Consider the following 22,753-nt stretch of genomic DNA (forward strand, 5'->3'; position numbering starts at 1 on the left):
CCAGAGATCTATGTGTAAGTCAAATTAAAGTCAACAGGTTTCCTTAACGCTATGCAATCAACACAAAGAGACTCTGTGTGGAATGAAGGTTAGGCAAAGTTGTACAGGTGTTTCACACCTCTAAAAAACTTTCTAATTTCTGTTACTTATTCAAACAGAACATAAGCCTCTATCCTGTTTTTTATTATGATTCCAAAATGCCTATTACATAGTAGGTGGTCTATGAATGTTTGCTGAATTAAATTCAACAATGTCAATATAATGAAACAATTTGATATTATTTATAATGAAACTTTACTTTTGACCAACACTCTTTTTTTGTCAGTAGATAATAAGTTAAAACATTCCATGGATATCAAATGTTACATCGAATACCATGTGCAAGTCCTAAGGCTCTTTGAACAACTTCCTTAAATGACGTAATATCTTTCTCCCAACAACTGGACTGGGTGTCACACTTGTATGCCTTTGAGAGGCACTGGAATGCCTGAGGAAAGAGAAAGAACAACATTCAGAATAATAAGTAGAATTCACATTTCAAACTCTGTTTCCTGGAAGTCATATGGAACTAATTCCAACGTGAAAAGCAGCACCTGTGTTGTGCAGCACATCGTCTATTACTCTCATCAAAGAAGGGGTAGAAATGCACACCCAGAGGCAATAAGCAGTGACAAGAAATCAAATGGATGTACCTGGATTGAGACACTTCCCTGCAACCAGAAAAATATAAAGGCCAGGTTTGGAAATCTGTAAGTATACAGATTTTCTCAGCATTTGTAGCCATCAGTTTAAGAACCCTGTTTAGAGAATGAGGCATGAACTTGGTCAAAACAATGAACTTGCTGGTAGATATGTAATCTCACAGATGTTTAAAATATCCTCTTTCAAATCCTTGAGGGAGAAGTGACAGATCAGAGAATTCTTTATACTCTTAATTCCATATATGCAAGAAAGTCCATAATTCAAGGAGAAATGGAAGGACAGAAAGTAGGAGTGTGCATGTGTGCAGGTGATATGTGTTGTCTGCTGACAAGGCCATGGTGGAAGCCAGCTGTGTGGACTGAGGGAGGAGAGAATGGCAAAGAATCCAGATTAGCTGTGCCATGGCTAATTCCAAACCCACGCAAGGAGTACATTTGATTTGTTGTGGATGTTTTGAAAAGAAACATAAAACAATTATCCCAACCTTGGAAACTCTGCAGGCTCCTTTAAGTTCTAAGATAAGAGGCTAAAGGCATAACTTGAGTGGAACTGGTGTTCTGTTGCACTTGTGAGAAAGGCCAGGGCAACCTTCGGGAAAGTATTACATGTTTTGACTTAAAAGTTCTCTTCCAATACGCTTATCTTGTTCCTTTTTCTCTTTTCCTTTCCTAGTCTCCATCTCAGATCTAAGCGCTCCCTCTGTCCTTGCACCTATCTACTGTAGTCTTTAGCAATGTGCCTACAGAAAGGGGCGTAGAATAAATAACAAAAGCCAATTCTTTGCTGCAGATTTAGTAGGAGTGGCAATTTCAAGAGGCCCTTTTGCAGGAAAAAGAGAACAACTATGTAAGAAAACTTCATGGAAAATAAAAACATGAATGTGACAAGTCTTAACCAGCCTACAATTCAAAGTACGTAGGTTAAAGACTGAATCAGAACTGAACTCGAGCACAGTAACCCTCTTTTTCAAATTGTTAAACTCTTCCTCCACCCATCAAAAAAGTAGATCTAATATACACATGTTTGAACGAAAGGCAAGGGCTCAGGAGGAATGAAGGACTTACCTTTTCATTTTCATCAGGCTTTTCACTCTGCCCATTTCCATATACGTGGGCATACAGCCTCCAGATTTCTCCATCATTTGTCACTCTTGAAGTCACTCTGCCAAATAACTCCTGCAGCTTTCCTTTGAGGCCAGTTGCAACATCTCCACTTCGATCAGTCATCCCATCAATCACTGCCCTGACTAGAATTTTAAGGACCTTAAAAATGCACAGAAGAAACTGGTAAGCTAGAAACCAACAAACAATTACAAAAACAAAGAGCTACTTCACCATCATCAAAGACAATGACAATGAAAAACCTCATGAAACTTGTTAAGAGTATCCTTTAAGCTTTTAAAAAATAAAATAAAATTCAATCCTGGAGCACTTTCTAGGATCTCATGCTGACCACCTCTCTGGATGTCCCTTCTCAAGCTTCTGGGGAGGGTTCTCCTTTCATACAAAGAGCCCCATGTTCAGTGCTTGGCTCTTCTTACCTAGAGCATTCTCTCTGAATGATCAGATCTACACCTACAGCTTCATATATATCGCTGAGTTGGCCTCGCTAGTGTCTGTGCAGCTCCAGTCAGATTTCCCTCTAGAGCTCCAGGACTGTGCATCTCAATATCTACCATACAGGTCACACCAACATCTCACACTCCATCTATCCAAGAGTGAAACATAGATCTCAAATTGCTCTTTCTCCGGTAATCTCTAGGTGAGCCTATCCACACAGTTCCCAATAATCTGATCATTAGCCTAGATTCTCTCCTACTTCTGCCACAACTACTGATTTGATTTTCAACATTCCTAATGAATCCTAAATACAGCCTTTCCTACCTTAGTTTAGGCCTCATTAACTTCATCTGGGATGCTATAACAACCTTCTAACTCCACTTAAAGAGGTCCTAGCCTCTCCTAATTACTAAATGATAAACTGCGAATGCATTTGCATTAGGCATGCGAAGTATCTAGCAAGTATCTCTTTTCTTTCCAACTACCCCAGGTTGGCTCCCCATTTAGCAACTTCTTGGCTATCTTCTTATCAGTTAGTCTTTACACATTCTATGCCAGATGCTTTGAATACTGATAGATGGCTTAAACTGCAGCCCACAGCAGGTTATATTATAAAAAAGCACATCTGTCATATCTACATTAAGCTGTGTGTCTGAAGCCAGCTCCTTGGAGGCACAGAAAACACTACCTCAATCTTTCACTCCTTTAATGGTGGGACAGCAAAAGAACCAGCTTGAAAAAAGTACTCTAAAACTGTGCTAGGCAGTGCCGTCCATGGACCAACACACTGGCATCGGAGCTTGTTAGAAATGCAGAATCCTGGATAGAGATGCTGATCCATCTTGGACTAAGAGTCTGCATTTCCAACAAGGTCCCAGGTGATGCTGATGTTGACAGTCTGTAGACCACCAAGGGTCCAAGAGACAACTGCCCACATCTTCATTTTTACTGTGAAATGCAGGGAGATGATGATATTTTATCATTTTGTATCACCAATATTTAATATAGTGCCTGGCATACTGCACTGACTCAATAAATACTTGTGTCTGAAAGACTGAATGAATATGCCTCTTTCGGACAGTGTAGCTAAGAGAAATGCCACCAGTATGAGATCTTGCTGTCTCCTCACAGAACATTCTGATCCATGCATGACATGTGGCTGAGGAGTAGGGGCTCTTCTGGAACATGAATACTTATAGGAATGTGAACTCAGACTCATGGTTCTAATTACATACAGTGATAAAAGAAGACAGAAAATTCAGTTGTGCTTTTTCTTTCTTGTTTGGACAAGGTACATCATCTCTGTCTGTAAATTCACATTGCAATCCCACATGTGTACTTTTCAATCTGAAAGTATGAAATTCATATTACAATCCCACCGGTGTCCTTAAATCTAAAAGTAACAATGCAGAAGAAACAGTCTGAATGTGTACTGCTTGTTTCTAGTGATCATTCTATAAGCATTTCAGGTATTAACATGTTTTGAAAAAGATGATTTATTAAGATAGTGACTAACATACAAATGAAACATACTAATAAGTGATACTTTGCTTCTTCTGGAATTCTGTAGTTGGCTCAACATCCCATCCCTTAATGTTAGCCTACTGTGGAGACGACACAGGGAGAGAAAGCTTTTCATGTGCTTGCCATGAAAATGAAGAGCTGAAGTGCTGGCATTAAAGAGGGAAAAAGTTGGTCAAGTGTGTGTGTGCCTCCTCTGTGTGCGTGTGCCTGTGCGTGTATTTGCAGAGGTATGATGGGAACTGCAGAAGGGCAGGGAGGTGATGCAGCTGTCTGTTGTGGGGGTAGAGAAGGAATGGAACTGTACGTAGGGCAGATACTGAATGCCTCTGCCCAATTCATATGCAGATACCACCAGAAGAGAGAGAAGAGGGGGAATAACCAATTTGTTTCATGCTCCCCATCTTCATGCTCAATGACCAATGAAATAGCTGGGCCTGGAGCTTAGCAAACAGTTCCACTTTGAAAGAATAGATAACAAGGTCTCGGCAGATATTGCCTCAAGAGACTACAATGGGCAAGAATAAGGTACATCATCTCTGTCTGTAAATTCACATTGCAATCCCACATGTGTACTTTTCAATCTGAAAGTATGAAATTCATATTACAATCCCACCGGTGTCCTTAAATCTAAAAGTAACAATGCAGAAGAAACAGTCTGAATGTGTACTGCTTGTTTCTAGTGATCATTCTATAAGCATTTCAGGTATTAACATGTTTTGAAAAAGATGATTTATTAAGATAGTGACTAACATACAAATGAAACATACTAATAAGTGATACTTTGCTTCTTCTGGAATTCTGTAGTTGGCTCAACATCCCATCCCTTAATGTTAGCCTACTGTGGAGACGACACAGGGAGAGAAAGCTTTTCATGTGCTTGCCATGAAAATGAAGAGCTGAAGTGCTGGCATTAAAGAGGGAAAAAGTTGGTCAAGTGTGTGTGTGCCTCCTCTGTGTGCGTGTGCCTGTGCGTGTATTTGCAGAGGTATGATGGGAACTGCAGAAGGGCAGGGAGGTGATGCAGCTGTCTGTTGTGGGGGTAGAGAAGGAATGGAACTGTACGTAGGGCAGATACTGAATGCCTCTGCCCAATTCATATGCAGATACCACCAGAAGAGAGAGAAGAGGGGGAATAACCAATTTGTTTCATGCTCCCCATCTTCATGCTCAATGACCAATGAAATAGCTGGGCCTGGAGCTTAGCAAACAGTTCCACTTTGAAAGAATAGATAACAAGGTCTCGGCAGATATTGCCTCAAGAGACTACAATGGGCAAGAATAAGGCTGAAGACAGAATCTTAAAGAACACAACAACATTTAAGGAGAGGGCAAGTAGGCTGGGCATGATGGCTCACGTCTGTAATCCCAGCACTTTGGGAGTCAGAGGTGGATGGATCACCTGAGGTCAAGAGTTTGAGACCAGCCCGGCCAACATGGTGAAACCCTGTCTCTACTAAAAATACAAAAATAATTAGCTGGGTGCGGTGGCGGGTGCCTATAATCCAGCTACTTGGAAGGCTGAGGCAGGAGAATTGCTTGAACCCAGGAAGTGGAGACTGCTGTAAGCCAAGATCATGCCACTGCATTCCAGCTTGGACAACAAGGGTGAAAATCTATCTTTAAAAAAAAAAAGAGGGCGAGAGAAGATCAGAGATGGTCGAATAGCTCTGGAGTGCAGTTCCCAGCAAGAACAATGCAGAGAGTGAGTGATCACCGCATTTCCAAATGACTTTTACTGCCCACAGACCAGAAGACTGAAGGGCTGAAAAGCTCCACAGGTTTCCAGGATGGCTATTTATTTCAGCCAGTACTGTGGGTCTCCGCACAAAAACTCACAAAAATCTGGGCAGCTGTTTCAACTGGTGCCTGGAACGCCTTGGAGACAGAGCCACCCATTCAACTGAATAAAACAGGGGCTGAAACAGGGAGACTGGTGATCTGGCTCAATGAGTTCCACCCCCACAAAGTCCAGCAATGTGAAACGCTCTGGATTGAGTTTTGCAGGAAGCACAGGTGGGGCCTGGACGGTACAGCTCGTTGGGGGGAAGGACATCAGCCATTACTGAGGCAGTCTGCCATTACCAAGGGAGACCTCCATTACCTAGGCGGTTCTAACTGTACCTCTGTAAACAAAACTCCAAGGAAGTTCACACAGCAGCTGGGCAGAGCTGACAGCGGCTCAGCAACAGCTCTGCTGGCAGACTGTGACTAGACTACCTCCTTGCTGATCAGAGCATCTGTGAAAAAAGGCAGTAGCATGTCAGGGACTTATAAATAAAGCCCCACCTTCCCAGGACAGAGCACCTGGGAAAAAAATGCAGTTATGAGTTCCGCTGTAGCACACTTAAACTTACCTTCCCAGCAGCTCTGAACGGAACACCAAAGCTCACAGCTCAGCACTTGAGCTCCTATAAGCGACAGACTGTCTCCTCAAGTAGCTCCCTGATCCCCATATATCCAAAAAGACACCTCATAAAGGAAAGCTCAGGCTGACAACTAGCGGATACCCTTCCAGGATGAAGATAACAGAAGAAACTGGCAGCAACCCTAAATGTTCTACAGCCACCACAGGTGATCCCGGGGCAAGCAGTGTCTGGAGTGGACCTCCAGCAGTCCTACAGCAAAGGAACCTGTTAGAAGGAAAACTAAAAAACAGAAAGAAATAACTTCATCATCAATGAAAAGGACATCCACTCAGAGATGCCATCTGAAAGTCACCAACTACAAAGACCACAGGTAGATAAATCCACAAACATGGGAAGAAACCAGCACAAAAAGGATGAAAACACCCAAAACCAGAAAGCCTCTCCTCCTCCAAAAGATCACAACTCCTGGAGAGGACTCAAGATGGCGCTGTGAGAACAACCCAGGATTGGATCTCTTCTCGTTGAATCTGCAAACGGTGAGTCAGTGCTGCATTTCCAGACTGATCTTTGTTGCCCACAGAACGGGGAAACTCCCAAGTATAAAAAAGACACGGGAAGCCAGGCAGTAGGTCTGCCTGGCGACGCCGGCAGCCGGGGCGGCGGCGGCCGGCCCTACCCAGCAATCCCCACAGGGCGCGCTTGTCCGGGTGCCCTGTTGAACCGGCAACCTGAGACTTGAGAGGGCTGGACTTGAGACTGAATGAGACTTGGACAGTAGCCCAGCCCAGGGGATTGCAGGAATTGGGATACCCAGTGGGACGAACAAAACTGCGATTTCAAACTATCCCGAGTAGATGGTCCGAGACGCTCTGTGGGGGAGGGGCGTCCACCACTACCGAAGCAACCCGCCCCAACTGAGATACACGCCCACTGCTGACGCAGCCAGCCGTTGCCGAGGCAACCCGCCCCAACGGAGATACACGCCTACTGCTGACGCAGCCTGCCGTTGCTGAGGCAACACGCTACAACAAAGAGACTCCGCCACAGGGCGTGGAGGAGACCACAGCAGAGCCGGCAGGAACAGCACGAATCACACAACAGCAGGGCGGAGCCTCGGCAGCCAAACAGTGGCTAGTCTGCCTTCTAGCTGGGCAGGACACCTGATCAGACATCCAAAAATAAAGCCCAAACCCCTCAACACAGAGCATTTGAGAAAAAAAAAAAAGGGGGGGGTTTTTAATGAGCTCAGTTGCAGCAGAATCAAACATAGCAGCCTAACAGCCCTGAATGAACAACAGAGTGCACAGCTCAGCAATTAAACCCCTATAAAATACAAACTGTCTCCTCAAGCAGCTCCCTGACCCCTCTATATCCAAAAGACTGACATTAGGCAGGCATCATCCTGGGACAAAGAGAGCAGAAAAAGAAACTGGTAGCATCCCTCGCTGTGCCACAGCTACTAGAGGTGCACCCCAGACAAGCAGGGTCTGGAGCAGACCTCAGCAGTCGTACAGCAAAGGGGCTAGACTTGTAGAAGGAAAACAAAGCAACAGAAATACTTCATCATCAACATTCTGGGTGTCCACTCAGAGACCCAAACGAAAAGTCAGCAACTACGCAGACGACCAGCGGACAAATCCACAAAGATGGGAAGAAACCAGCGCAAAAAGGAGGAAAACACCCGAAACCAGAACACCTCGCCTCCTAGAAAGGACCAAAACTCCTCACCAGCAAGGGAGCAAAGCTGGACGGAGAATGACTGTGACGAAATGACGGAATTAGACTTCAGAAGATGGATAATGAGAAACTTTTGTGAGCTAAAAGATCATGTATTAAATCAATGCAAAGAAACTAAGAACCTTGAAAAAAGATTTGAAAAAAGATTCGAGGAAATGATAACAAGAATGGATACCTTAGAGAGGAATATGAATGAATTAAAGGAGCTGAAAAACACAATACGAGAACTTCGCGAAGCAAACACAAGTTTCAATAGCCGAATTGACCAAGCAGAAGAAAGAATATCTGAAGTCGAAGACCAACTCAATGAAATAAAACGAGAAACCAAGATCAGAGAAAAAAGCGCAAAAAGGAATGAACAAAGTCTCCAAGAAATGTGGGACTATGTGAAAAGACCTAACCTACGTTTGATAGGTGTACCAGAAGGGGACGAAGAGAATGAATCCAAGCTGGAAAATACTCTTCAGGACATCATCCAGGAAAATTTCCCCCACCTAGCAAGACAAGCCAACACTCAATTTCAGGAAATACAGAGAACACCACTAAGATTTTCCGCAAGAAGAGCAACCCCAAGGCACATAATCATCAGATTCAACAGGGTTGAAATAAAGGAGAGAATACTAAGGGCAGCCAGAGAGAAAGGTCAGGTCACCCACAAAGGGAAGCCCATCAGACTCACAGCAGATCTCTCGGCAGAAACACTACAAGCCAGAAGAGAGTGGGGTCCAATATTCAACATTCTTAAAGAAAAGAACTTTCAACCCAGAATTTCATATCCAGCCAAACTGAGCTTCAGAAGTGAAGGAAGAATAAAATCCTTTGCGAACAAGCAAGTACTCAGAGATTTTGTCACCACCAGGCCTGCTTTACAAGAGATCCTAAAAGAGGCACTACACATAGAAAGGATCAACCAGTACCAGCCATTCCAAAATCACACTGAAAGCTAAAGAGCTTCAACATAATGAAGAATCTACAACAACTAACAGGCAAAGCAGCCACTTAGCATCAAAATGGCAGTATCAAATTCACACATAACAATATTAACCCTAAATGTAAATGGACTAAATGCACCAATCAAAAGACACAGACTGGCAAATTGGATAAAAATCCAAAACCCATCAGTGTGCTGTATCCAGGAAACCCATCTCACATGCAAGGATACACAAAGGCTCAAAATAAAGGGATGGAGGAAGATTTACCAAGCTAATGGAAAGCAAAAAAAAGCAGGAGTTGCAATTCTCATCTCTGATAAAATAGACTTTAAAGTAACAAAGATCAAAAGAGACAAAGAAGGCCATTACATAATGGTAAAAGGATCGATACAACAAGAAGAGCTAACGATCCTAAACATATATGGACCCAACACAGGAGCACCCAGATACATAAGGCAAGTTCTTAATGACTTACAAAAGGACTTAGACTCCCACACAATAATAGTGGGAGACTTTAACACTCCACTGTCAATACTAGACAGATCAACCAGACAGAAAATCAACAAGGATACCCAGGGCTTGAACTCAGACCTGGAACAAGCAAACCTGGTGGACATTTACAGAACTCTCCACCCCAAATCCACAGAATACACATTCTTCTCAGCACCACATCACACCTACTCTAAAATTGACCACATAATTGGAAGTAAAGCACTGCTCAACAAATGCAAAACAACAGAAATCATAACAAACAGCCTCTCAGACCATAGTGCAATCAAGTTAGAACTCAGAATTCAGAAACCGACCCAGAAACACACAGCTCCATGGAAACTGAACAACTGGCTCTTGAATGTTGACTGGGTAAACAACGAAATGAAAGAAGAAATAAATAAGTTCTTCGAAACCAATGAGAACAAAGACACAACGTGCCAGAACCTCTGGGACACATTTAAAGCAGTCTCTAGAGGAAAGTATATAGCAATAAGTGCCCATATGAGGAGAATGGAGAGATCCAAAATTGACACCCTATCATCAAAATTGAAAGAGCTAGAGGAGCAAGATCAAAAAAACTCAAAACCCAGCAGAAGACAAGAAATTACTAAGATCAGAGCTGAGCTGAAGGAGATTGAGACACGAAAAACCCTTCAAAAAATCAATAAATCCAAGAGCTGGTTTTTTGAAAAGATCAACAAAATAGACAGACCACTAGCCAGATTGATTAAAAAGAAAAGAGAGAACAACCAAATAGATGCAATAAAAAATGATAAAGGGGAAATCACCACAGATTCCACAGAAATTCAAACCATCATCAGAGAATATTACAAACAACTCTATGCACATAAACTAGTAAACCTGGAAGAAATGGATAAATTCCTGGACTCCTGTGTCCTCCCAAGCCTAAACCAGGAGGAAGCTGAAACTATGAATAGACCAATAACAAGGTCTGAAGTTGAGGCAGCAATTAAGAGCCTACCACACAAAAAAAGCCCAGGTCCAGACGGGTTCACAGCCGAATTCTACCAGACACACAAGGAGGAGCTGGTACCATTCCTTCTAAAACTATTTCAAACAATCCAAAAAGAGGGAATCCTTCCCAAATCATTTTATGAGACCAACATCATCCTGATACCAAAACCCGGCAGAGACCCAACGAGAAAAGAAAACTTCAGGCCAATATCCATGATGAACATAGATGCAAAAATCTTCAATAAAATATTGGCAAGCCGATTGCAACAGCAAATCAAAAAACTTATTCATCATGATCAAGTAGGATTCATCCCGGGGATGCAAGGCTGGTTCAACATACGCAAGTCTATCAACGTAATTCACCACATAAACAGAATCAAAAACAAAAACCACATGATTATCTCAATTGATGCAGAGAAGGCATTTGACAAAATTCAACAGCCCTTTATGCTAAAAACCCTCAATAAACTCGGTATTGATGGAACGTATCTCAAAGTAATAAAAGCTATTTATGACAAACCAACAGCCAATATCATACTAAATGGGCAAAAACTGGAAGCATTCCCGTTGAAATCTGGCACTAGACAAGGATGCCCTCTCTCACCACTCCTATTCAATATAGTACTGGAAGTTCTAGCCAGAGCAATCAGGCAAGAAAAAGAAATAAAGGGTATTCAAATAGGAAAGGTGGAAGCCAAATTGTCTCTATTTGCAGACGACATGATAGTATACCTAGAAGACCCCATTGCCTCAGCCCAAAAACTCCTGAAACTGATAAACAACTTCAGCAAAGTCTCAGGATATAAAATCAATGTGCAAAAATCACAAGCATTCGTCTACACCAATAACAGACTTAAAGAAAGCCAAATCAAGAGCGAACTGCCATTCGCAATTGCTACAAAAAGAATAAAATACCTTGGAATACAACTCACAAGGAACGTAAGGGACCTCTTCAAGGAGAACTACAAACCACTGCTCAACGAAATCAGAGAGGACACAAACAGATGGAGAAACATTCCATGTTCATGGTTAGGAAGAATTAATATCGTGAAAATGGCTATACTGCCCAAAGTAATTTACAGAATCAACGCTATCCCCATCAAGCTACCATTGACTTTCTTCACAGAACTGGAAAAAACCACCATGAACTTCATATGGAACCAAAAGAGAGCTCGCATAGCCAAGTCAATTCTAAGCAAAAAGAACACAGCCGGGGGCATCACACTACCGGATTTCAAACTATACTACAAGGCTACAGTAATCAAAACAGCATGGTACTGGTACCAAAACAGAGATATAGACCAATGGAACAAAACAGAGGCACCGGAGGCAACACAACATACATACAACTATACAATCTTTGATAAACCTGACAAAAACAAGCAATGGGGCAAGGATTCCATGTTTAACAAATGGTGTTGGGAAAACTGGCTAGCCATGTGCAGAAAGCAGAAACTGGACCCCTTCCTGACACCTTACACTAAAATTAACTCCAGATGGATTAAAGACTTAAACATAAGACCTGGCACCATAAAAACCCTAGAAGGAAATCTAGGCAAAACTATCCAGGACATAGGAGTAGGCAAGGACTTCATGAACAAAACACCAAAAGCATTGGCAACAAAAGCCAAAATAGACAAATGGGACCTAATGAAACTCCACAGCTTCTGCACGGCAAAAGAAACAGTCACTAGAGTGGATCGGCAACCAACAGAATGGGAAAAAATTTTCGCAGTCTACCCATCTGACAAAGGGCTGAAATCCAGAATTTACAAAGAACTCAAACAGATTTACAGGAAAAAAACAAACAAGCCCATTCAAAAATGGGCAAAGGATATGAACAGATACTTTACGAAAGAAGACATATATGAGGCCAACAGTCATATGAAAAAATGCTCATCGTCACTGGTCATCAGAGAGATGCAAATCAAAACCACATTGAGATACCATCTCACGCCAGTTAGAATGGCGATCATTAAAAAATCTGGAGACAACAGATGCTGGAGAGGATGTGGAGAAAAAGGAACACTTTTACACTGTTGGTGGGAGTGTAAATTAGTTCAACCATTGTGGAAGACAGTGTGGCGATTCCTCAAGGCCTTAGAAATAGAAATTCCATTTGACCCAGCAATCCCATTACTGGGTATATATCCAAAAGACTATAAATCTTTCTACTATAAGGACACATGTACACGAATGTTCATTGTAGCACTGTTTACAATAGCAAAGACCTGGAATCAACCCAAATGCCCATTGATAATAGACTGGATTGGAAAAATGTGGCACATATACACCATGGAATATTATGCAGCAATCAGAAATGATGAGTTCGTGTCGTTTGTAGGGACATGGATGAATCTGGAGAACATCATCCTCAGCAAACTGACACAAGAACAGAAAATGAAACACCGCATATTCTCACTGATAGGTGGGTGATGAAAAATGAGAACACATGGACACAGAAAGGGGAGTACTAAACACTGGGGTCTATTGGGGGGAAAAGGGGAGGGCCAGTGGGAGGGGGGGTGGGGAGGGATAGCCTGGGGAGAAATGCCAAATGTGGGTGAAGGGGAGAAGAAAAGCAAAGCACACTGCCATGTGTGTACCTACGCAACTGTCTTGCATGCTATGCTCATGTACCCCAAAACCTAAAATCCAATAAAAAATTAAAAAAAAAAAAAAAAAAGATCACAACTCCTCACCAGCAAGGGAAAAAAGCTGGATGGAGAATGAGTCTGAGGAATTGACAAACACAGGCTTTAGAAGGTAGGTAATAACAAACTTCTCTGAGCTAAAATAACATGTTCTAACCCAATGCAAAGAAACAAAGAATGCTGAAAAAAGGTTAGACAAAATGCTACCAAGAACAAACAGCTTAAAGAAGAAGAAATAGCTTGATGGAACTTAACAACACAACATGAGAACTGCGCAAAGCATACACAAGTTTCAATAGCCGAACAGACCAAGCACAAGAAAGGACATCAGAGACTGAAGATCGACTTAATGAAATAAAATAAGAAGGCAAGATTAGAGAAAAACGAGTGAAAAGAAATGAACAAAGCCTACAAGAAATATGGGATTATGTGAAAAGACCTAATCTATGTTTGACATGTGTACGTGAATGTGATGGCCAGAATGAATCCAAGCTGAAAAACACTCTTCAGGATAGTATCCAGGAGAACTTCCCCAACCTAGCAAGCCAGGCTAATATTCAAGTCCAGGAAATACAAAGAACACCACAAAGATATATATTCCTCAAGAAGAGCAACCGCAAGGCACATAATCGTCAGATTCACCACGGTTGAAATGAAGGAAAAAATGCTAAGGGCAGCCAGACAGAAAGGTCAGATTACCCACAAAGGGAAGCCCGTCAGACTGACAGCAGATCTCTGAGCAGAAACCCTACAAGCCAGAAGAGAGTGGGGGCCCATATTCAACATCCTTAAAAAAAAGAACTTTCAACCGAGAATTTCATATCCAGCCAAACTTCTTCATGAGCGAAGGAGAAATAAAATCCTTTATAAATAAGCAATTGCTCAGAGATTTCATCATCACCAGGCCTGACTTACAAGAGCTGCTGAAAGAAGCACTAAACATAGAAAGGAACAACCAGTACCAGCCACTCCAAAAATGTACCAAATGGTAAAGACCATCGACACAATGAAGAAACTGTGTCAACTAAAGGGCAAAACAGCCAGCTAGCATCAAAATGGCAGGATCAAATTCACACATAACAATATTAATCATAAATGTAAATGGGCTAAATGCTCCAATCAAAAGACACAGACTGGCAAATTGGATAAAAAGTCAAAACCCATCGGTGTGCTGTATCCAGGAACCCCATCTCATGTGCAAGGACACATATGGGCTCAAAATAAAGGGATGGAGGAAGATTTACCAAGCAAATGGAGAGTAAAATAAAAGGAGTTACAATCCCAGTCTCTAATAAAATAGACTTTAAACCAACAAAGATCAAAAGAGACAAAGAAGAGCTTTACATAATGGTAAAAGGATCGATGCAACAAGAAGAGCTAACTATCCTAAATATATACGTACCCAATACAGGAGCACCCAGATACATAAAGCAAGTTCTTAATGACCTACAAAGAGACTTAGACTCCCACACAATAGTGGGAGACTTTAACACTCCAATGTAAATATTAGACAGATCAACAAGACAGAAAATTAACAAGGATATCCAGAATTGAACTCAGATCTGGATGCAGATGTCAATTAGGCAAACCTAATTGACATCTACAGAACTCACCACCCCAAATTCACAGAATATACATTCTTCTCAGCCAATCAAAAAAAGCCCAGGTCCAGAGGAGTTCACAGCAGAATTCTACCAGATGTACAAAGAGGAACTCAGAGACTAAATCAAAAAAGAAAACTTCAGGCCAATATCCATGATGAATGTAGAGATAAAAATCTTCAATAAAATATGGCAACCTGACTGCAATAGCACATCAAGAAGTTTATCCATCATGATCACGTAGGCTTCATCCCAGGCATGCAAGGCTGGTTCAACTTACGCAAGTCTTTAAATGTAATCCACCACATAAACAGAACCAAAGACAAAAACCACATGATTATCTCAATAGATGCGGAGAAGGCCTTCGACAAAATTCAACAGCCCTTTATGCTAAAAACTCTCAATAAACTACTTATCGAGGGAATGTATCTCAATATAGTAAAATCTATTTATGACAAACCCACAGTGAATATCATACTGAATGGGCAAAAACTGGAAGCATTACCTTGAAATCTGGCACAAGACAGGGTGCCCTCTTTCACCACTCCCATTCAATATAGTATTGAAAGTTGTGGCCAGAGCAATCAGGCAAGAAAAAGAAATAAAGAGTATTCAATTAGGAAAGGAGGAAGTCAAATTGTCTCTATTTGCAGATGACAAGATTGCATATTTAGAAGACCCCATTGTCTCAGCCCCAAATCATCTTAAACTGATAAGCAACTTCAGCAAAGTCTCAAGATACAAAATCAATGTGCAGAAATCACAAGTATTCCTATACACCAATTACAGAATTAGAGAGAGCCAAATCAAGAATGAACTGCCATTCACAATTGCTACAAAGAGAATAAAATACCTAGGAATATAACTACCAAAGATGTAAAGGACCTCTTCAAGGAGAACTACAAACCACTGCTCAAGGAAATAAGAGAGGACACAAACAGATGGAAAAACATTCCATGCTCATGGCTAGGAAGAATCAATATTGTGAAAATGGCCATACTGCCTAAAGTAATTTATAGATTCAATGCTATCCCCATCAAGCTACCTATGACCCTCTTCACAGAACTGGAAAAAACCACCTTAAACTTCATATGGAACCAAAAGAGAGCCCACATAGCCAAGATAATCCTAAGCAAAAAGAGCAAAGCTGCGGGCATCACGCTACCTGACTTCAAACTATACTACAATGCTACCGTAATCAAAACAGCATGGTACTGTACCAAAACAGAGATATAGACCAATGGAACAGAACAGAGGCTATGGAGGCAACGCAACACATCTACAACCATCTGATCTTTGACAAACAAGACGAAAACAAGCAATTGGGAAAGGATTCCCTGTTTAATAAATGGTGTTGGGAAAACTGGCTAGCCATATGCAGAAAGCAGAAACTGGACCCCTTCCTAACACCTTACACTAAAATTAACTCCAGATGGATTAAAGACTTAAACATAAGACCTAGCACCATAAAAACCCTAGAAGAAAGCCTAGGCAAAACCATTCAGAACATAGGCATAGGCAAGGACTTCATGACTAAAACACCAAAAACATTGACAACAAAAGCCAAAATAGACAAATGGAATCTAATTAAACTCCACAGCTACTGTGCAGCAAAAGAAACAATCATTAGAGTGAACCAGCAACCAACAGAATGGGAAAAATTTTTGCAATCTACCCATCTGACAAAGAGCTAATATCCAGAATCTACAAAGAACTAAAACTGATTTATAAGAAAAAAACAAGCCCATTCAAAAGTGGGCGAAGGACATGAACTGACACTTTTCAAAAGAAACACATATAAGGCCAACAAACATATGAAAAAATGCTCATGATCACTGGTCATTAGAGAAATGCAAATGAAAACCACATTGAGATACCATCTCACACCAGTTAGAATGGCGATCATTAAAAAATCTGGAGACATCAGATGCTGGAGAGGATGTGGAGAAATAGGAACACTTTTACACTGTTGGTGGGAGTGTAAAGTAGTTCAACCATTGTGGAAGACAGTGTGGTGATTCCTCAAGGACCTAGAAATAGAAATTCCATTTGACCCAGCAATACCATTACTGGGTATGTACCCAAAGGATTATAAATCATTCTATTTGTAAAGACACATGCACATGTATGTTCATTGCAGTACTGTTTACAATAGCAAAGACCTGGAACCAACCCAAATGCCCATTGATGATAGATTGGACAAGGAAAATGTGGCACATATACACCATGGAATACTATGCAGCCATAAAAAACAATGAGTTTGTGTCCTTTGTAGGGACATGGATGAATCTGAAAACCATCGTTCTCAGCAAACTGACACAAGAACAGAAAATCAAACACTGCAGGTTCTCACTCATAGGCGGGTGTTGAACAATGAGAACATGGACACAGGGAGGAGAGCATCACACACTGGGGTCTGTTGGGAGGAACTAGGAGTGGGACAGCAGCAGGAAGGAGGTTGGGGAGGGATAACATGGGGAGAAATGCCACATATAGGTGACAGGGGGATGGAGGCAGCAAACCACATTACCATGTATGTACCTATGCAACAATCCTGCATGTTCTGCATATGTACCCCAGAACCTAACGTACAATTTAAAAAATAAAAAAAAAAAAAAATATATATATATATATAAAAAGAAGAGGACAAGTAGAGATCACTCATCAAACTAAAAAGGAGTGTCCAGAAAGGTAAGAAAGTGATGTCGTGGAAACAAAGGAAGAAGAAAGTTACAATGAAAGTACATCTACAGAGGATCAGGAATGGAAGATTCCATTGGATTTGACAATGACAAGGGTGAGTGACCATAATCTAGAACCAAAGCCAGAACAAGGAAGGCAGGCAAGATCATGATTTCAAACAAGAGGCTTAAAAAGAAAGAGGAAAACATAAAAACCAAGACGATTATTAACATCACAAAAAATGAAGAGAACCCCCCCCAATAGTCATAGTATCCTATAATACTCATTTTGAATATCATTTGCATAGGCATTTAGTGTATTTGTTTAACCAAAATGTTAATATAAATATATTAGGAAGATAAGAAAGGAAGTGCTAGTTTAACAGTTCTCATTTACTATAAGAAGTCAACAGATAATGCCTCACTGTTTAATAAAAAATAGCAGTAATATATAACTATTAAAATAAAAAATGGAAAGGTATGAATCGTAGAAGAGACACTAAAGGGTTTCTCCTTTTTTGATGAAAGGTCTTGAAGAGTACGGAAGGGTAAAAAGAAAATTGCTAGATTTTGTAATGAGCCTTTCACTATTACTTGACCCATAAAACCATATGCCTGTTATTTTAATAATAATTTAAAAATAGAGAAAAAGCAGACATGAATACATCCAAAGACTGGCAAAGAAGAAACAAATGATGACACACGTGAAAATTTATTAGACTTGCCTTTAATGTCCCATAGTGGTGATTACCTTGGGGGTATCTGAGGATGTAATGACTAAAAGAAGGAAGGGAGGGTTTGGGGAATTTGGGGAGTGCTGGTAATGCTCTGACTCACCTGGTTACACAGGTGTTTTCTCTTCATGAAAATTCTTATGTGTACTTACAATTTGTATACTTTTCTGTATATACATTATATTTCAATTTAAAAATATTCCCTGTACTTAAGAAAACCTCATAAAGTGAAGGAAAAATATGTAGTGTAACTTAAATACATTAACAAATGAAGTAATATTCAATCTTAAAAAGTGGTTCTAGAGTGGTAACAATTATTTCTAAAGAGCATTATAGTAATTTTATAACTTACTGGCTAATATTATCATTTTTATTCCCACTAAGGCAGAAAAATCAAATTCTGGTTATCCAGACTCACTGCAAAAGCAATAACTTTTAATATCACATAGATATAACCGATCTTTAGAAAATAGGTATTTGAGATTAAAAGGAGCAGAGTGTTATAATAGTATTTCTTTGATTAAACGAATCACCCATGAGTACAATTTCCTCTTGGGCAGTCTTCAAGTTTATCAGCACTACACCCCTTTGCCTCATCAAAAATGAAAAAAAAAAAAATTTAAATAGGTAAATATTTATATCCACTGTTACATGTATATTTTTAAGTTATTTAACCTATCAGCAACAAGTCAAAATATAAATTACTACATATGTAATAAGTGACTCAAGAGTAGAAAATTGAAGTTTAAGATTTTAGAGGTGGAATAACTCTTGGGAACACAGGACCCAAGATATGGCCACAGGGATGGGTTGTCACTGAAGTAAAGGCCTCTGTTATGTCCGAAGTACTGGAGATACTGTCTACCTAAACACCAAGTATCAAGATGAGCCAGATCTAGAATGGAGCGGAAAATACATAGTTGATGAAGTAGGTCATGAACATGGGGAAGTGACTAGCAGTAATGAGCACAGGCTTTCTGTCCACTACATTACAGAACTGTTCTCTTAAAGGAGCCAATATACACATATGAGGGTTGAAAAGTGAGAAGCAATATAGAAGATAAACTATTAACAATTTTCATTGATCCTCAACTACTTTACTCTGTTGGAAGTGGACAGTAATGACCACATTGCTGGCTCCCTCACTGTACTGCCCTGCCTGTTAGCTCACTTCTATGTTTCCTTATGGTTCAAAATAGAACTCAAGAAAAACAGAATTCACCACCACGGTGTGAGCCCTTGTTACCTCCCTACTACTTCTGCCATGAGCACTCACTATCTGATTTCACTAAGTTCTCCCAATAACCCTACGAAGCAGGTACTTTATTACCCCTGCTTTACAAATAAAAAAATTGAGGTGGCTGGGCGTGTTGGCTCACGTCTATAATCCCAGTACTTTGGGAGGCCCATGTGGGTGGATCACGAGGTCAGGGGTTCAAGACCAGCCTGGCCAAGATGGTGAAATCCCATCTCTAGTAAAAATACAAAAAATAGCCAGGTGTGGTGGTGGGCGCCTGTAATCCCAGCTACTCAGGAGGCTGAGGTAGAGAATTACTTGAACCTGGGAGGCAGAAGTTGCAGTGAGCCAAGATCACTCCACTGCATTGCAGCCTGAGCAACAGAGCAAGACGCTGTCTCAAAAAAAAAAAAAAAAAATTGAGGCTTAAAGAGCTAAAACAAACTTTCTCATGGTCACACAGCACAGTGAGTCATGAAGCTGGATTCTGATCACCAGTGACATGTGACTCCTGAGCTTTGATAAGGATGAAGCAATGAAACAATGAAGTAGATAACACCTCTTACATATATAGCACTTCCTATGTGCCACATGCTCTATGAGCACATGTAACCCACCCAACAGCCCTATGAGGAAGATGTATTGTTATGTGCATTCTGGAGATGAAGACACTGGAGCACAGAGGAGCTGAATAACCTCTCCCAGGTCACATCTAGGGAAAGCAGGCTTCAGGCTTGAATCTGAACTCAGTCTGAGTCCTGGATCCCGTTAGCAAGCATTTGCTGTATTATTTTACAAAACACAGCTTCCCACTCCTTCCTCTTCCTTTCTACTAAGTTCCTTTATATTGAAAAGGTTTCTCTTTTATGAAATATGTATGCTAATAACTTTTACCATTTCATTATCATTTCTATGCTACATCTTTTGTTGTTGTTGTTGTTGTTGTTGTTGTTGTTGTTGTTGAGATGGAGTCCTGCTCTATCATCCAGGCTAGATTGCAGTGGCGCTATCTTGGCTAACTGCAGCCTCCACCTCCTGGGTTCAAGCGATTCTCCTGCCTCAGCCTCCCAAGTAGCTGGGATTACAGGCACCCAGCTATTTTTGTATTTGTAGTAGAGATGGGGTTTCACCATCTTGGCAAGGCTGATCTCAAACTCCTGACCTCGTGATCCATCTGCCTCAGCCTCCCAAAGTGCTGGGATTTCAGGTGTGAGCCACCACGCCTGGCTTCTTTGATAAATCTTGAATCAATCAAAACAAGAATGGCTTTTGTTTTTGTAAATTTTTTAAATTAGAATTTCTCCCAAGTCAGAGCTAATACAAAATTAAAAAAAGAAAATTCCTATTGGGTCCACTGGTCAATCACAAACACTACTAACATTAGAATAAATTTTTTTCTAATCTTTTTATTATGTGTAAGTTTTATGGTATAATACGTAAACTGTTATAGCTTTTTTACTGTAACATTATGCTATAGATTTTTTTCATGTTTTCCACATTCCCTTTAAGTATATTATTTTGATAGATTCAAGATACGGTTGATAGACCATAATCTATTTAGCAATTCCCCTGCGCTTAGCTCATTAGGCTGTTTCCATGTGCTGCCACTGTTATCAGTAGTAGTATAAATAAAACACTTTAGTGCATATCTTTGTGCCTAAAGACTTTTTTCATACTGAAACTTTCCTTAGGTTAGAATTCCAGGAACAGAATTACGGAGTTAAGAGAATAAATATTTTAAGACTCTAGAGATAAACGAGGTATTCTCTAAAAGGGCTAAATCAAATTAGGTGCCAATGAATAGTACTGTGTATAAAAACATCATTTAATTGCATATTCCCAGCACTGGTTATATAAATATTTTTTAATCTTTGATATTTTATTCTACAAAAGGTATATGCAGCTATTATTCTGAACTATGTTTCTTTCATTATTAGTTAAGTTAAACTTTTCTATTTCCTTAAACATTTCCAAATGTTTGTGGACTATGGACTAAATATATTTCCTTTCTAAGAAATTAATGTTTTCTTTCTTTTTCTTTTTTTATTTTTTAAGTTGAGACCGAGTCTCATTCTGTCACCCAGGCTGGAGTGCAGTGACACAATCTCGGCTCACCACAACCTCTGTATCCAGGGTTCAAGTGATTCTCCTACCTCAGCCTCCAGAGCAGCTGGGACTACAGATGCACAGAACCATGCCCAGTTAACTTTTTTGTATTTTTAGTAGAGATGGGGTTTTGCCATGTTGGCCAGGCTGCTCATTCCTGACCTCAGGTGATCCACCGATATTGGCCTCCCAAAGTGCTGAGCCACCGTACCCGGCCTACGTTTTTTTCTTCTTAAGTAGTTCTGAATTCATTTTTCCCTAATGTGAAGTTTTACTGTTAATCTTCATGATAAACTAACACATGTTGCCCACTCCTGAATCCTAATTTCTCACAACATCAACCTTGTTTGAAAAAAGAGAGCTGATGATCTGAAAAAGTACAGTAAACATGTGAGAAACCCCGGAGAGACAGAGTGGGTTGGATCCTAATATGGTGGAGAACATAGCTCAGGTAGAATAGTGCTAGGTGCAAAGGCTGAGAAAAGAGTTCATCTGTCCCTTTTTCTTCCACATCCTACTATCCATGACATTTACCATCAGCATGGAGGGACTAAAACAGCAGTGCAAGGCAGGGATCATGTGTGCGCATCAGGGCAGAAGGCCTAGCCAGGGTAGAGAGCAGACAGCAAAGGCTTGGGCAGCCTGGCTGGCCCCTAAGAGTGCCCTCCTACTTTGCCTCCACTCACGGAGGTTAGATTACTACTCAGGAAGATGGGCACTGGAAAAGAGCAATGCCTGGTGAAGGTAAGGGAGGTTTCCTGAGGAGTCCTGGTGGTGGTGGGAGGTAGCAGCGGTAAAGTGTATCCAATGGGTTCCCCCTATGGCCCAGCCTCACCAGGAAGTTCATAGGTTAGGTCCTGGGCTTCAGCCCCTCCCATCAAACATATATTACCAGTTGAATAGCCAATACCCCAGGGAAGTATGAGCCAACCGGGAAAAAATTGTGCAACCACGATAAAATAAGCAAATTGAACAGCCTGTGTGAAAAAGAGTTAAAGGGTCATGTGTAGAAAATCTTGCAACTTGTTTTCATAATATATATTCTCAGGAAGATGAGAGAGAAAACCAAGGGAATAGATGAGCCCCCTTGAGTAACAGTATATATGGGAAGAAACATAATGTGAGGAATGAACTTGGAGTTGTTCTCATAAAGACAGAAAGATAAGGATGAGTTGGCAAAGAAGATTAGGATGCAGCAGCCGGTGTGGAAATAATTGTGAAATTCTGGAAGCCAACTGAGAATACAGGAGAGAGCAATGACGTTTGATACTGCTGGAAACCTGAGGACCAGCTCTGTCCACTAGATGTGGCAATCTGGAACTTAATAACAGCACTCTAAGTGGACTAGGGGAGATAAAACTGCAACGGCATCAGTGCCAAAGAGGCTGAGGAGAGGAAGCGGAAATAATGTGGAGAGATGCCTGTCTTGAGAGACTGACTATAAAGAGCAGCA

The 22,753-nt window shown here is 40.8% G+C and overlaps 1 protein-coding gene across 4 annotated transcripts in view; it reads right to left on the reverse strand.

The window, feature by feature from the left end:
• TTC27 (tetratricopeptide repeat domain 27) overlaps positions 1-22,753 on the reverse strand; it is a 198,691-nt gene that overhangs the window by 7,645 nt on the left and 168,293 nt on the right. For 3 of the 4 annotated variants that reach the window (XM_078349511.1, XM_035272835.3, XM_078349512.1), the window contains 2 exons: positions 1,767-1,964; positions 376-487 (listed from right to left, as the gene is read on the reverse strand). In XM_078349511.1, coding sequence (XP_078205637.1) covers positions 376-487; positions 1,767-1,964 — 310 coding nt within the window. Of the gene's footprint in view, positions 1-375; positions 488-1,766; positions 1,965-4,307; positions 4,367-22,753 lie in introns of those variants that run through there. The other variant, XM_078349513.1, reaches the window with a different exon arrangement.

Source organism: Callithrix jacchus, chromosome 14 (assembly GCF_049354715.1).
Source record: "Callithrix jacchus isolate 240 chromosome 14, calJac240_pri, whole genome shotgun sequence".
NCBI lineage: Eukaryota > Metazoa > Chordata > Mammalia > Primates > Cebidae > Callithrix > Callithrix jacchus.